General features: G+C 51.1%; 4 protein-coding genes across 4 annotated transcripts; 2 read left to right on the forward strand and 2 right to left on the reverse strand.

Moving 5' to 3' along the window:
- The first annotated feature begins 2,699 nt into the window (after positions 1 to 2,699).
- Positions 2,700 to 5,406, forward strand: K460DRAFT_328111 (uncharacterized protein). The gene is made up of 3 exons (XM_040930689.1): positions 2,700 to 3,283; positions 3,450 to 4,253; positions 4,305 to 5,406. The coding sequence occupies exons 1-3, from the start codon at positions 3,122 to 3,124 to the stop codon at positions 5,076 to 5,078; spliced, it is 1,740 nt and encodes a 579-aa protein (XP_040793399.1). The 5' UTR covers positions 2,700 to 3,121; the 3' UTR covers positions 5,079 to 5,406.
- A 115-nt stretch (positions 5,407 to 5,521) lies between these two features.
- On the reverse strand, positions 5,522 to 7,050 carry K460DRAFT_270553 (SET domain-containing protein; the record flags this gene model as incomplete). Its single annotated transcript, XM_040927664.1, has 2 exons — positions 5,522 to 6,828; positions 6,930 to 7,050. The coding sequence occupies 2 exons, from the start codon at positions 7,048 to 7,050 to the stop codon at positions 5,522 to 5,524; spliced, it is 1,428 nt and encodes a 475-aa protein (XP_040793400.1).
- A 679-nt stretch (positions 7,051 to 7,729) lies between these two features.
- On the forward strand, positions 7,730 to 8,989 carry K460DRAFT_412480 (O-sialoglyco protein endopeptidase-like protein). Its single transcript, XM_040937543.1, has 2 exons — positions 7,730 to 8,099; positions 8,168 to 8,989. The coding sequence occupies exons 1-2, from the start codon at positions 7,748 to 7,750 to the stop codon at positions 8,872 to 8,874; spliced, it is 1,059 nt and encodes a 352-aa protein (XP_040793401.1). The 5' UTR covers positions 7,730 to 7,747; the 3' UTR covers positions 8,875 to 8,989.
- Positions 8,990 to 10,356: 1,367 nt separating this feature from the next.
- Positions 10,357 to 11,501, reverse strand: K460DRAFT_350844 (glycosyltransferase family 32 protein; the record flags this gene model as incomplete). The annotated part of the gene is made up of 4 exons (XM_040931532.1): positions 10,357 to 10,914; positions 10,964 to 11,078; positions 11,131 to 11,171; positions 11,223 to 11,501. 4 exons carry the CDS (start codon positions 11,499 to 11,501, stop codon positions 10,357 to 10,359), a joined length of 993 nt encoding a protein of 330 aa, XP_040793402.1.
- Between the last annotated feature and the right edge of the window lie 347 nt (positions 11,502 to 11,848).

The raw sequence follows: 11,848 nt of genomic DNA on the forward strand, positions 1-11,848 counted from the left end.
CGACGTCGTCACTCTGTGCTCACTCTGACAAGTGGCACGCATCCGAGGAAGTCACAATGGGCGGGATGTACGCTGCCGTTGAGCCATTGACAGCCTCTCTGAGCCCGGAATCGCGACCAAGAAATCCAAGGAAAAAGTGTTAAGGGAGAAATTTTGGGTCCTCGTATACGTGGGGTGATCGGAATGCCTGACCGCAGGTGGAGGATTGCAGGGTCTTGGAGGGCAAACGACAAGAACCATCTCGGAGGGGTCACCTGGGGTGACTGCCTTTGAGCCGCCCGACTTTGGGGCTGCGAGCGTCGGTGTGCGTGAGCAGGGCGGGGACTGCGCAAGCTTTAAGACTTCGACGGGGCTGACTCGACGCTCCTTCCCGATCGGCGCCTCACGACCACTGCTAAGGAGTGTTTGTGTTGGCACAATTTCTCTGCTCAATCTGGTGAGGGAAGCCAGTGCGAGAGGACGACGTTGATGAGTTGCCTTCGGGTGATCGGAGTATGTCGACTGAGTTAGGCGGTGGTGGGGCCTGACTTCAGAGAAATCTTTACTTTTTCATTGATTCAGTTGGCTTGCCGACTGGTCGAGGAAGGAGAAGGAGGAGATGGTGGGTTTATCGCGCATGGTCCAATATTCATAAGAGTGAGTCCACGTGCTGTCGATAATTGAAAGAGAACTAGCCATCGTAGAGACTGCTCAACTCGTGAACGTAAAGAAGATAGATACGAACACACCTCGGATCTCAAGGTCAAACACAGTCAACCAAAGGTATGAGAAAGTGAAGGACTAGTTGGAGGAACTGTGGTTTTTGCGGCGGAGTGACTTATCTATTACCATCCCTCAGGACACAACATGAGCTTTGCATTTTGTAAATACTGCTTAGCCTCCAATGCAAGGAATAATGCTACGAGGTATTTTATGAGAAAACCAGGACAGTGAGCACATACTAGCTGCAAACACGCAGAGGCGCTATTGCTGGCACAAAATCCAAATGCTAGAATCTCCATTGGTAGACTCTTTTTCGTATGTGTTCTCGTTGCACGGTAACTTTGTTCGAATGGGTTGATGTCAGTAGATATTTCGTGATTAAGAGCCGGCCAAAGTGAGAGACGAGAATAAGTTGTAAAGCTTGTGGAGCTCTCTGCAAATCGTGACAGCGGTGCTGCAACATAATGAACGGTACGGTCGATAGATATCAGACAGATGCCCGACAGTGAACTTCGGTGGAGGTATCTGAATCCCAGACCAGTAGTCTGACTCTTGTAGTCCGACTCCTTCTCCAGCTTGGTTCCGGTCATATACCAATGTAGCCGACTCGTATAATTTGATGACTAGGTCGTGCCAGAACGGTGCCTTCGGCCGTTATTCTCATAGATTCTAGATCAACCGCGAGTTGACGCACGATCGGTCTAAACCGAGGTGTAGTTGTACGGTAGATCCAGGGAATGGCCAGCTGCGAGACTCTGGTATTACCTAATTTCCAGAGAGTGGCCAAAATTCAACTGGTAACTAATGGAAGAAATCCAACTTTCTGCCATCATTGAAGGCTTCCGGTCTTGTGGCTTCTTTGGAAATAGTGAATTCCAAGCATGTATAAACTTCTCTCAGCTCGTCCATGACCAAGTGGGAAACTCTATCTGTTTATGCGACGGTAAATTTCCTCGGTCTGCCAGGTCAGCATCCACTCAGTAGGTTACAGGGGGATACTCTATTGGAATAGACCTAGGTAGGAAACGAGAGTCTCAAGGTTACCACCGCAGCAATTCAGATGTCGAGTGCGATTGTCAAGATCCGGGATGGGTAATCCGCTAGGAACCACGCGTATGCCTCCAACCCCTGATTCTACCATGCGGACACCCTTGGAATGACCAACCTCGAGAGTACCAAGGAGGTTTCAGAAGCACATCTAACGCGCTCGTCAGAGCTCAACTCCGCTCCATAACCTTTGCGCTACTTGAGAAAGTTGAATAAGGAGGATTTGAACGAGGTATCAAGGAGATGAGAAACCGTATATGCATCTACATGAAAATGTGACAGTTGATGGAGAGTACTGTCAGGCGGGTGCCTTCCCTCATCAGGCCTAGCACCAAAAGTTGGGAATCAATTGATAGCTGAGGCTTCCATGATTCGCTCGACTAACTTGGACGAAACCAAGTTTTCGATTTGTATTCCATCTTGGAGTTTCGCAGAAAGGCCATTATGAAATATTACTATCCAAACCGTAACGGAAACAAGTATGAGGCGACAATATTGAAATGAAACAAAATTACTTATCAATACAGTCGCTATCAACAAGAACGCGGCTTCTGTGACTGGAAACCCGTGTTTGACGTGTTATATTCCTGCCTCTTCCATGGAATTGATGATGATGTGAAACGCGCTTGGGAGAGCTAGGCCATTGAAGAAGATGGAACTTCTCTCAAGAAGACACAAGTAAATATCATCCAAGCCACTGAGAATATCAAAGAAGACGTCGACAGTGTTGGTATCTTGTTTGAGTGCAAGCAGAAGTCGCGATAGACGCACCGGCCCATGCGCAACGCTAAACGTACTAGCGGCTTCCCCTTGTGGAAGTGCCTCACTATGCAACCCATGGAACACAGCAAATGTAGCGGCAAACACGCGCGATGGACTGCATCATTATAAGAAAAGTGCACGGAAAAGTGCAGAGACCTAGCCACGCAGTATCAAACAAAAATCATGACTATTCCAACCCAGCCTTCACGCATTCCACTGCCGCCCATCATCCGTGCACGATGATTGGCCGCCCTCGCTTGCCTCCTCGCCTTGAAGGCTGCATCCTTGGGCGTGCAGCACCCGCCCATTTCCACACCCTCAACATACGCGCCCCGACACCGCTGCCTACAAACTTCTCCATCGGAAAACAGCACCACAACCACGCCTTTCATCACCTTGTCGCCCATCATTTTGATGCGACGGCCGCTGCGAATCTTCTGATACCCATATCACGAATATTCGAGCGCGTTTGTGGTCGAACTCGGCGTGGTGAGGCTTCGGAGCGGCCACCTGGCCTGACTCCCTTCTGCGCTGCTGCCCGCCGCGGCAGGTTTTGCCATCACAGCCGTCACGTGCACAACCACTTTTCGTTTCACATCGCAACAGCACCATGGCGCAACGGGTTACCGGCCAGCGCTTTCGCCAGCGCAAGCTATCTACCAAGCAGAACCTACCTGTCGTGCGCGAGCACGAGGTCGAGCAGTTTGCTGACGACGATGCGTCACGGCACATTCCCAAGGTCGAGACGGGTGTTGAAAAGGGAGAGGAAATTGTGAGTTTCCCCGCTAAGCCCATTTTGGCGTTCACTCTCTTTGTCGTCGCAATTTTGCGGTGGCGTCAGCAAGCACAACGCACGTGATGCTGCTCGCTGTGACGCATCGCATCGCATCTACTTACCCTGCTGTCGCTATAAGCACATTTGCTAATAATGTCGATAGGAGCACCATTTACAGGCTGTCATATCTGCCGCGCAGGCAGCAGCGCAAGGCTCGACTGGCGGAAAGATTGCGCAGCTTTACATTCCAACGCCAGACGCCGTCGCAAGCAAGTTGCAGTATGAAGATCTTTATCCAAGACAATTCACGCAACCTGCGACGTACATCCGCTTTTCTTCTACCGTTGAGGATTCGTCTGGATGTCCGTACTGCATGGACAGTGATGATGTTGCCTTCCTCAAGGACTTCAATAAGAAGAAGGGCAAGAGTCTACGCTGCTCTGAGGATGAGTTCGAAGAGGTAATGAACTTCTTCGATGAGGCGACTGCAACCAAGCAGCCTTTCGCTGCTGTCGATAACTCGCCAGTGCTTGCGTACGAGGACCTAGAATCCGAGTTCGACGAGACCATCAGCGAGTCGGCGCGGCGGTTTGCAAAGGACATCTACGCACACTGGAAGAGCCAGAGAGTAATAAGAGGCAATCGCCCATTAATGCCATCATTGAAGTTTGAGACAAACCTCGAAACCGATGACGCGGATCCGTATGTGTGTTTCCGCCGTCGCGAAGTACGACAAGTCCGGAAGACCCGAGGCCGTGATGCACAGGTGACCGAAAAACTAAAGAAGCTGAGAAAGGAGCTGGAAGAGGCTCGGTTATTGATGTCGCAGGTGAAGCGACGAGAAGGCATGACAAGGGATCAGCTTGCTACGGACAAACTGATATTCGAACAACGCCTTGCCGTCAAGGAGATCAAGAGGAAGCTGAGCATCAAGGGTGATGACGAAGAACTCCTCATCACTCAAAAAGTACGTCGCAGCCACCCCAAAAATGTGTCGCACTCAACTGACCCGTCGCAGCCTGCTCCCAAGCCAAAGCGACCTGCCGATCTAGAGCGTGTGCGCCACAACATCCCTGGCATGAAACCGCAAAACATGCGTCCAGATGGCCGTCTTGTTGATAGTGACCTTGTCTACCTCGAGGAGCAGCAAGCCAAGCGCACCGAGGCAATCGACTCCTTCATCGAAGACAACCTCGTCAAACACCAGAAATGGAACGTTGGTTGGGTCGATGCCACCTGGCGGCCTATCACGCCACCCTTGGAGCCAGCGGCTGCCAAAAGCGATTTCCGTACTGTCTTTACAGAGAGTCAGCTTCCTACGCCGCCGGCTTCTGTATCTGATGAAGAGGGTGCTGATGCCATGGCAGTGGAACCAGTGAATAAGCAGATAGAACCTAGGAGAAGTGCGCGGATACGATTCGCTACGCCACCCGACGACATGCCGTTTCAAGATCAGTCTCGTTTCCGTCGGCGGATTGGACGAGGAGGGCGCGTGATGATCGATCGACGGGGCGTGAAGCGGCAGAAGCTCACCGAAAGAGTAGATGACCGTATCGCCGACCGATGGAAATTTTCTGGGGACAGTAGCGAGGATGAGCAAGTCTATCCGGTCGACTGGACAGACAACATGCACATCAGGTACCGCATCATGATCGAGCGGCAGGGTGAGAAGGCTTCCGCTCAACAAGCTGCAACAGGGCCTAATCGAAGGTCGATTGAGAATCATAACCGGTCGGCCTCAGGACATTTGCTCCCTCCTACGCCCACGACTGCGAGTGCGGGGGCGAGGTGATTCGGGCAATTGGACTTGTTCATTTGACGCGTTTTGTGACGGGATGTGGTGTAGGTTTGTGGCGATATATACCCTTTGTTTTATTCGAGTTGGGGACCTGGATGCTAGAGCAGATTTTGCAGGATCTACCGAACTTATGTACAATACTCCTAAGGCCGGGAAGATTGGGCTGGTTGAGGAAGCTGGAGGTCACGCCTGGATAGAGCGCACATTACTGAAATGTGTCGACTACTACTCTTGATGTATATTAGCTGTTGTGTAAGGGAACACAAGGCAACTTCGACCGAGGAAATAATCAAAAAACTTACTGAATCATTTCTAATAACCCTTGACGTCTTCGCATTTGGCGTACTGCGCATGCGATCGCTCTCTCCATATGTTTGGTTGATGGTCCACAGATCGTTCAATACTCTATTACCCGCATGGTCGAATGTAGCTGATCATCAAGCTCTTTGCTTTTTCCCCGTCCCTCCCATCTCGACATCTCCGTCCACATCTCTTTGCCTTTTCAGAGCGCCGCCTCCTCGTGCTGTGAGCTCGGCCAATGCTTCTTCCGCCTGCCTTAACAGTTTCTTTTCTGCGGAACGTACCGCTCGCGCCATGGCGAAGCGGCGATCTTTCGACTTGGATGTCACACCGCCTACTGTAGAATCTGCGTGCAAAACCCGACTGTCCTCTTCGAGGCTTGTGGCGTACTGTGCAATCCGAGTCTGAACGATCTTGTGCAGTAGCTTGGCGCCAGCGCCGGTTATTTTCTCCGGTTTCGGCAACTTGCCCTTTTGTTTGATGCGATCAAACTCTTCAACCGGGAGAAGTAGGGTCTCGACGAGGATGATGAGTTCGGGGGATAAGCTTTCTTGCAAAGTGAATGGTTCGCTGACGGTGATGTCGTATCCGGAGTCCAGAATCTCTTGTTCGTCGAGATACTCAACTCTCTCTGTAGACCAAATTCCAGCTGCGGTTGCAAGGTCGGCGACAAGGTCCATCTGTATTTCTACAACATCGTACTGAGCATAGTTGTCTGTGATATAGCCATACCGCCTCAACAGATCCGATCTTGGAAGTGGTCCGTAGTCGTTAAACACCTCTTCTCCAGCTTTTATCGGTTTCAGAGCCTTCATATCGAGGTATCGATCTTGATAAAATAATCGGGCATTGCACTGATCAGCATCCGCATTGAGCATATCCGCCAAGGGAACCATACCCTTCGGCAGCGCCTCGTCCTCCTCTTCCGATGCATAGCCATCTTCATCGACGTTCTTAGGCGGGGTCGAGGACTCGATGTCAAAAGCATAGGCCATGATCAAGCTGCCCATTTTATGCATTAGCTCCAGGTTAGCGGGTGAGCGCATTTCCTCGGCTTTCTGCTTGGCCCTTGTATCTCCAGCGAAGAACACCTCACTGATTTCTATAATCACCGGAACGAGCTGTTCAAGGAACATTTCATCTGCGCTTTCCTTCCCAATCTTGTCGACCACAGCACTTGCTTGCAGTTCCGCGAGCTCGTCCTTGGTCCAGAACATCAGGGTGTTGAACTCGGATGGCAGAACCGAGAAGTACGAGGACCAGTTCGAAGAGGAGCCGTTGAGGTTTTCGTAGAGCATTACGAGGATGAGGGAGAGCCAGGGACCGAGTGCGTTGAATGTGGAGGCGGGAATTTCACTAGAGAGGAGCGAGTTTTCGACGCTGAGGATTGCAGAGCGGGGAATGCGGAAGAGCAGTTCGTGTTCGGCGATATCTTGAATGGCGACTAGACCAGATTAGCTGAGGGTCTTCCGCTGAGGCGTATATCATGTTTGGCGAGAGTGGTGGAGGTGTGAAGGTTCGTATGCTGGAAATCTAGCCACTTACCAACGCCTCGCCCAGCGTCCCGGTGCCGCAGGTCCTCCAGTTTGATCTTAGGGTTGATCTCTGCACCAGTATGTCGGAGCCATGCCAGGAAGGCCTGGCTGGCCTCATCAAAGTCTGCCATGTGAAGGCTTGGGGAGTGTGAGCGTTGGTGAAGGATTGAGTGTTAGAAATGGTCTCGTTATTCGGTAGCTTATTTAGCGGTCAACCGAGCACGGCTCCCATTGGTGCATGGGACTACGAGTTCTCACGACCCACATCATTCTTGATGAAGCTGTCGGCACACTCTGAATTTGGATATGATCTTAGCAGGTTGAAGAAGGTGGATCTCTGTCATCCAAATGACAGGAGATCCGACATGCGACTACGGTCTGTATGGGGGGTGCTCGACCCTGACTCGGTAGAATGACGTCCTCGAGTTCCGTTCATGAAAAAAGCAAAATAGTGCTCTTGATGAAGTCAAAGCTGTATGTATGTGAACTCAATTATCAGTTTATCTCTCCAGACGTAAAGTTTACAATAGCTACCGACGTTACCATGCTTCAATACTGTCGAGAAGAGATTGCAGAGACCTCGTATTGGCTGAATTCCACATTGACGATACAACTCTGATTTACCCATTAATTCGCTCCTTGCTGGAAGACGACCAATTCAATATACAAGCGCTTAACGAAAGCAGAATAAACGTCTTGAAAGTTTAGTAGCTGCAACCTATCGATTTCAAGACTCGCCAGGAAGTTTATCGATAAGCCTTCTATTCTCACCCCGCCATCGCGAACTTTGACGCGTCAAATACACTTAAACCTCCAAATCACAGCACAATGATCGCCATAGGCCTAGAAGGGAGCGCCAATAAGATAGGCATAGGCGTAATATCCCATCCAGGGCCCGACCAACCACCCCTCATTCTCTCAAATCTCCGACACACCTACATTTCCCCGGCAGGCGAAGGCTTCCTCCCCAAAGACACAGCGATACATCACCGAGCATGGGTAGTGCGGCTGATAAAGCAAGCGGTGCGACAGGCTGGTGTCAAGATTGAGGATATCGATTGTATATGCTACACCAAAGGACCGGGGATGGGCGCGCCATTGCAGAGCGTTGCGCTGGCAGCGAGGACAATCAGTTTGCTTTGGGGGAAGCCGATAATTGGTGTGAATCATTGCGTTGGACGTGCGTACCCCTTGTGCTCATCCGTACTCTTACAAAGAGATGGGGAATGACCGACTGATACGTTATAGACATCGAAATGGGTCGCGCAATAACCCACGCCACCAACCCCGTTGTCCTGTACGTCTCAGGCGGCAACACACAAGTAATCGCGTACTCTGCGCAACGATACCGTATCTTCGGCGAGACCCTCGACATTGCAATAGGGAACTGTATAGATCGCTTCGCTAGGACACTTATGATACCGAATGATCCGTTTCCTGGGTATAATGTTGAGCAGTTGGCAAAGAAGGGGAAGAATTTAGTGGATCTGCCATATGGAGTTAAAGGTATGGATGCGAGCTTCTCGGGCATTCTCGCAGCAGCCGACCTACTAGCAAGGGGGCTAGATGAAAAGCTACCGCTTGAGAAACGATTAGTGACGGAGGAGGGGGAGCTGGTCACGCGAGAAGATATGTGTTTCTCCCTGCAGGAGACTATCTACGCCATGCTCGTCGAGATCACCGAGCGCGCCATGGCACATGTTGGGTCACAGCAAGTGCTCGTAGTAGGAGGTGTGGGTTCCAACGAAAGATTACAGCAAATGATGGGCATCATGGCGAGAGACCGAGGAGGCAGTGTCTTTGCGACAGATGAGCGGTTTTGCATTGACAATGGAATCATGATTGCGCATGCGGGGCTTTTGGAGTATGGCACGGGCGTAGTGACGGGGCTGGCGGATACAACGTGTACGCAGAGGTTTAGAACAGATGAAGTGTTTGTGGGGTGGAGGGATTGAGGGTGGTACGAGGGTGGTTTGTGATGAAAATGAGATAAGATACCCACTTCCAACGTTAATCAAACTTGGAATCGATTTGATAACAACAATTGCTCCGCACCGCTTCTAATTTGAGCAGACAATATGCGTTGAACGTCACCGTGATCGATGTAATAATATGGTGCAGTAGGCTTTTCCTACTAGGTCATGAGATCACATGAGCTCAGTAATTCTCTTTCCCTGGCATTGTGCCCTCATGGCCTGAAGCCAGGTGGTTTTGTCCGGCAACTAATTTATAGCCGGAGACACAGATCACTGCTCGACTCTGATATATCGTAAGAACTTGCTGCGTCAAGATCCCCGAGTGAAAAACCACATGTCTATCTATATTCGCAATGCTAGCTATAGCAGGTGCAGTGTTTGACCCCTGACTAAGGATACCTTATTCAACTCACCGTCTTGTCGTATGTTTCTAGCAGTGTCTTTACTAACAACAGCCTCTAGTGTTACAAACTACAGTTCAAGGCTTTCCAACCCGAGGAGGTAATGGCCGTCTTTATTGAATGAAGTTGGACAAATAGGACGAATACTTGTCACTCTCACCTTCTTCGTATCCAAGGCGTATAATACCCATCTTGATTGAATACCTGCCTCCCCTCTTACCGTCACCATTTTGATCTTACCTTACGTAATTTCCCTATTACCACTCCTTTCTCAACACATAAACCCTAACCTTATCACATATATCACATACACATACACACATGCTAGACACCCGCACGCACCCTAGCCCTTGAATGTCAGCCACTTGCTCGTATAACGCACGGATGGGGTTCCCTACACGTGTACAACAGTAGTGTGGTTGGATGAATTTTCCCTTCGCGGAAGGGCGCGGAAGTCAGACGCACGTGAAAGCGGGTCTTGCCCGCATCATGAAATGCAGGTACAACCGCAGCGCCGGGGAAGGAAAAGCTTCGGAATGGCGTATTTCCGATTCGCTGATCATTGGCAAGTGGGTGCTGGGGGCGACTGTTGGGAGGTGAGTTTCGCTGTGGCAAGAGGAGAGAGAGAAGAAAAGCTACGTGCTACATTCGTTGATATTTTTTGTGACGTGAGCTGTAGACGCTTCGTCTGGCTATCTAGTGCCTTCATTTCGGCTTGCCCGTTGGCCCACTACTGTCCGAGAAGTCTTTCCATGGATTAATCTCGGTCTAGGTCCCCTCTCCAAAGTCTCCTCTTGTCCATGATCGTCGGCCCCTGGGCTCTCTATGTGTAGCAACACCTCCGACCTGCGATTGCGGTCCAAATAGATTAAATAAGTAAGGTCAAACAGACGACCCCGTCTAATGGTATGAGTATGAATCGAAAAATTATTGATGGAGAAGTGAAAATATGCGTAGCGACCGTGAGGATAATGTGACGCCGTAAAATGCAAGGCCGAGGGAACAAAACAAACACGCTCAAGGAACAATGCGAACAATAAATGGCAAATCTCGACCAGCTTTAGACCTGAAGCCGATCATCCAATTCAAAACTTTTCTGGCTTATGCGACGGTAGAAGGGCATCCGTGGGTACGCGAATCGGAGCTTGGGTGACCCAGGCTGTCTTCTGTTCATGAAGAAGACCTTGTATAGAAGACCGAGTATGGCGAATCCGACAATGAAGCCAATAACAGTGACAAGTAGCCAATGTCGTCCCAGCCAGAAGATGACCTTGACGTCAGTCCTGTGCCAGCTGTTTCCGAGATGATGAGTGAAGAAGCTCCATGGGTGGTTGTTGTACTCGTCGGGGAAGAGGATGCGCACGCGAGCATTCTCTGCGGGGTTCGCGTTGTTGTAGTGTCTCCAGATGATGCTAAGGTAGAGAGGGCCGGTAGATGCCATTACTGTGATGTAGGGCATTGGCCATCGGCGGTTGTAGTCAGTCAACGAGTCGATCGCCTTTAGGAAGAATGGGTGGCCTTTGACTGCGCCCATGGCGTCGTTGGAGATACCAGTGGGGAGGGTGCGGCGGACCCACGCAGGGTAGGCAAGGAGGGGGTCGAGGCTGCGATTGCATCCCTGGGAGGTGTTAGTTTGAGATAGGTCAATCCGCATAGAGAGTGCGTACATCGTCTAGATCAATGTAGATTCCACCAAAGTGGTGCAGCACAAAGTATCGAATGGCGTCGGCGCGCTGGATGGGGTACGGGTAGCCGTCAAAGGTCTCGAGGAACCACGGGTATCTTGGAGCTGTTAGTGGATTCCGAGCAGAGAATAGGGTGTGTGGAGTCGTACTCAGCGGCAATGAACTCGCGCGACTTCTTATCGGTCCATAACTACGGTCTGTCAGCGACTTTTGCTCTTATCTGCGAGGACGCGCGCCTTACCTTGTACTCGTAGTCTGGGTGCAGGTCCAAGCAGCTCTGTTGCGGTCCTTTCCAATGCGCCGGTATGCTCTCATTGATGTAGGTTTGGTGGATGATCTTGGGGATCAGTTGTGGGCGGTCGTTGATGGAGCCCGAGTTTGGCGCAGGCAGCTCGCCGCGGAGTATGGCATCTTCGCGACCGGTGGCGACGAGCAGACCTAGTAGTGTCCACACGCTGTGTACTGCGAAGCCGAGAACGACGACGGTGACGAGAATGAATATGGTGACGCCTCTGCGCATCGTGACTGCGTTGCTCGGTAGCCTCCTATTTCCTGGGTGTCTTTGGCGGTTCGAGGCAGGGGCGGTATGCAATGCGAAGGTGCGCGCGGGGATTAAAGATATATTAGATTAAAAGTGCTACAATCCAAGCATGCGAGAAGAAGGAGCGTCTGGTCTCGTATTGGGCGGGGGGGGCGCTGGTGTAGAAAAAGAAGGGTAGTGGGCGGGCGTGAAAGAAAGGCGTTGCAGATTCCGGTGTTGGAGGCGGTGCACCGACCAAGGCGCAATCTCTCCAACCCTCGCTTGGTGCCCAGACCCCTGGCCCAGGTGGCAGGCGCGACCCACCCTTTCCATACTTGGTAGGGGCG

This window comes from Cucurbitaria berberidis, assembly GCF_010015615.1.
Source record: "Cucurbitaria berberidis CBS 394.84 unplaced genomic scaffold K460scaffold_1, whole genome shotgun sequence".
NCBI lineage: Eukaryota > Fungi > Ascomycota > Dothideomycetes > Pleosporales > Cucurbitariaceae > Cucurbitaria > Cucurbitaria berberidis.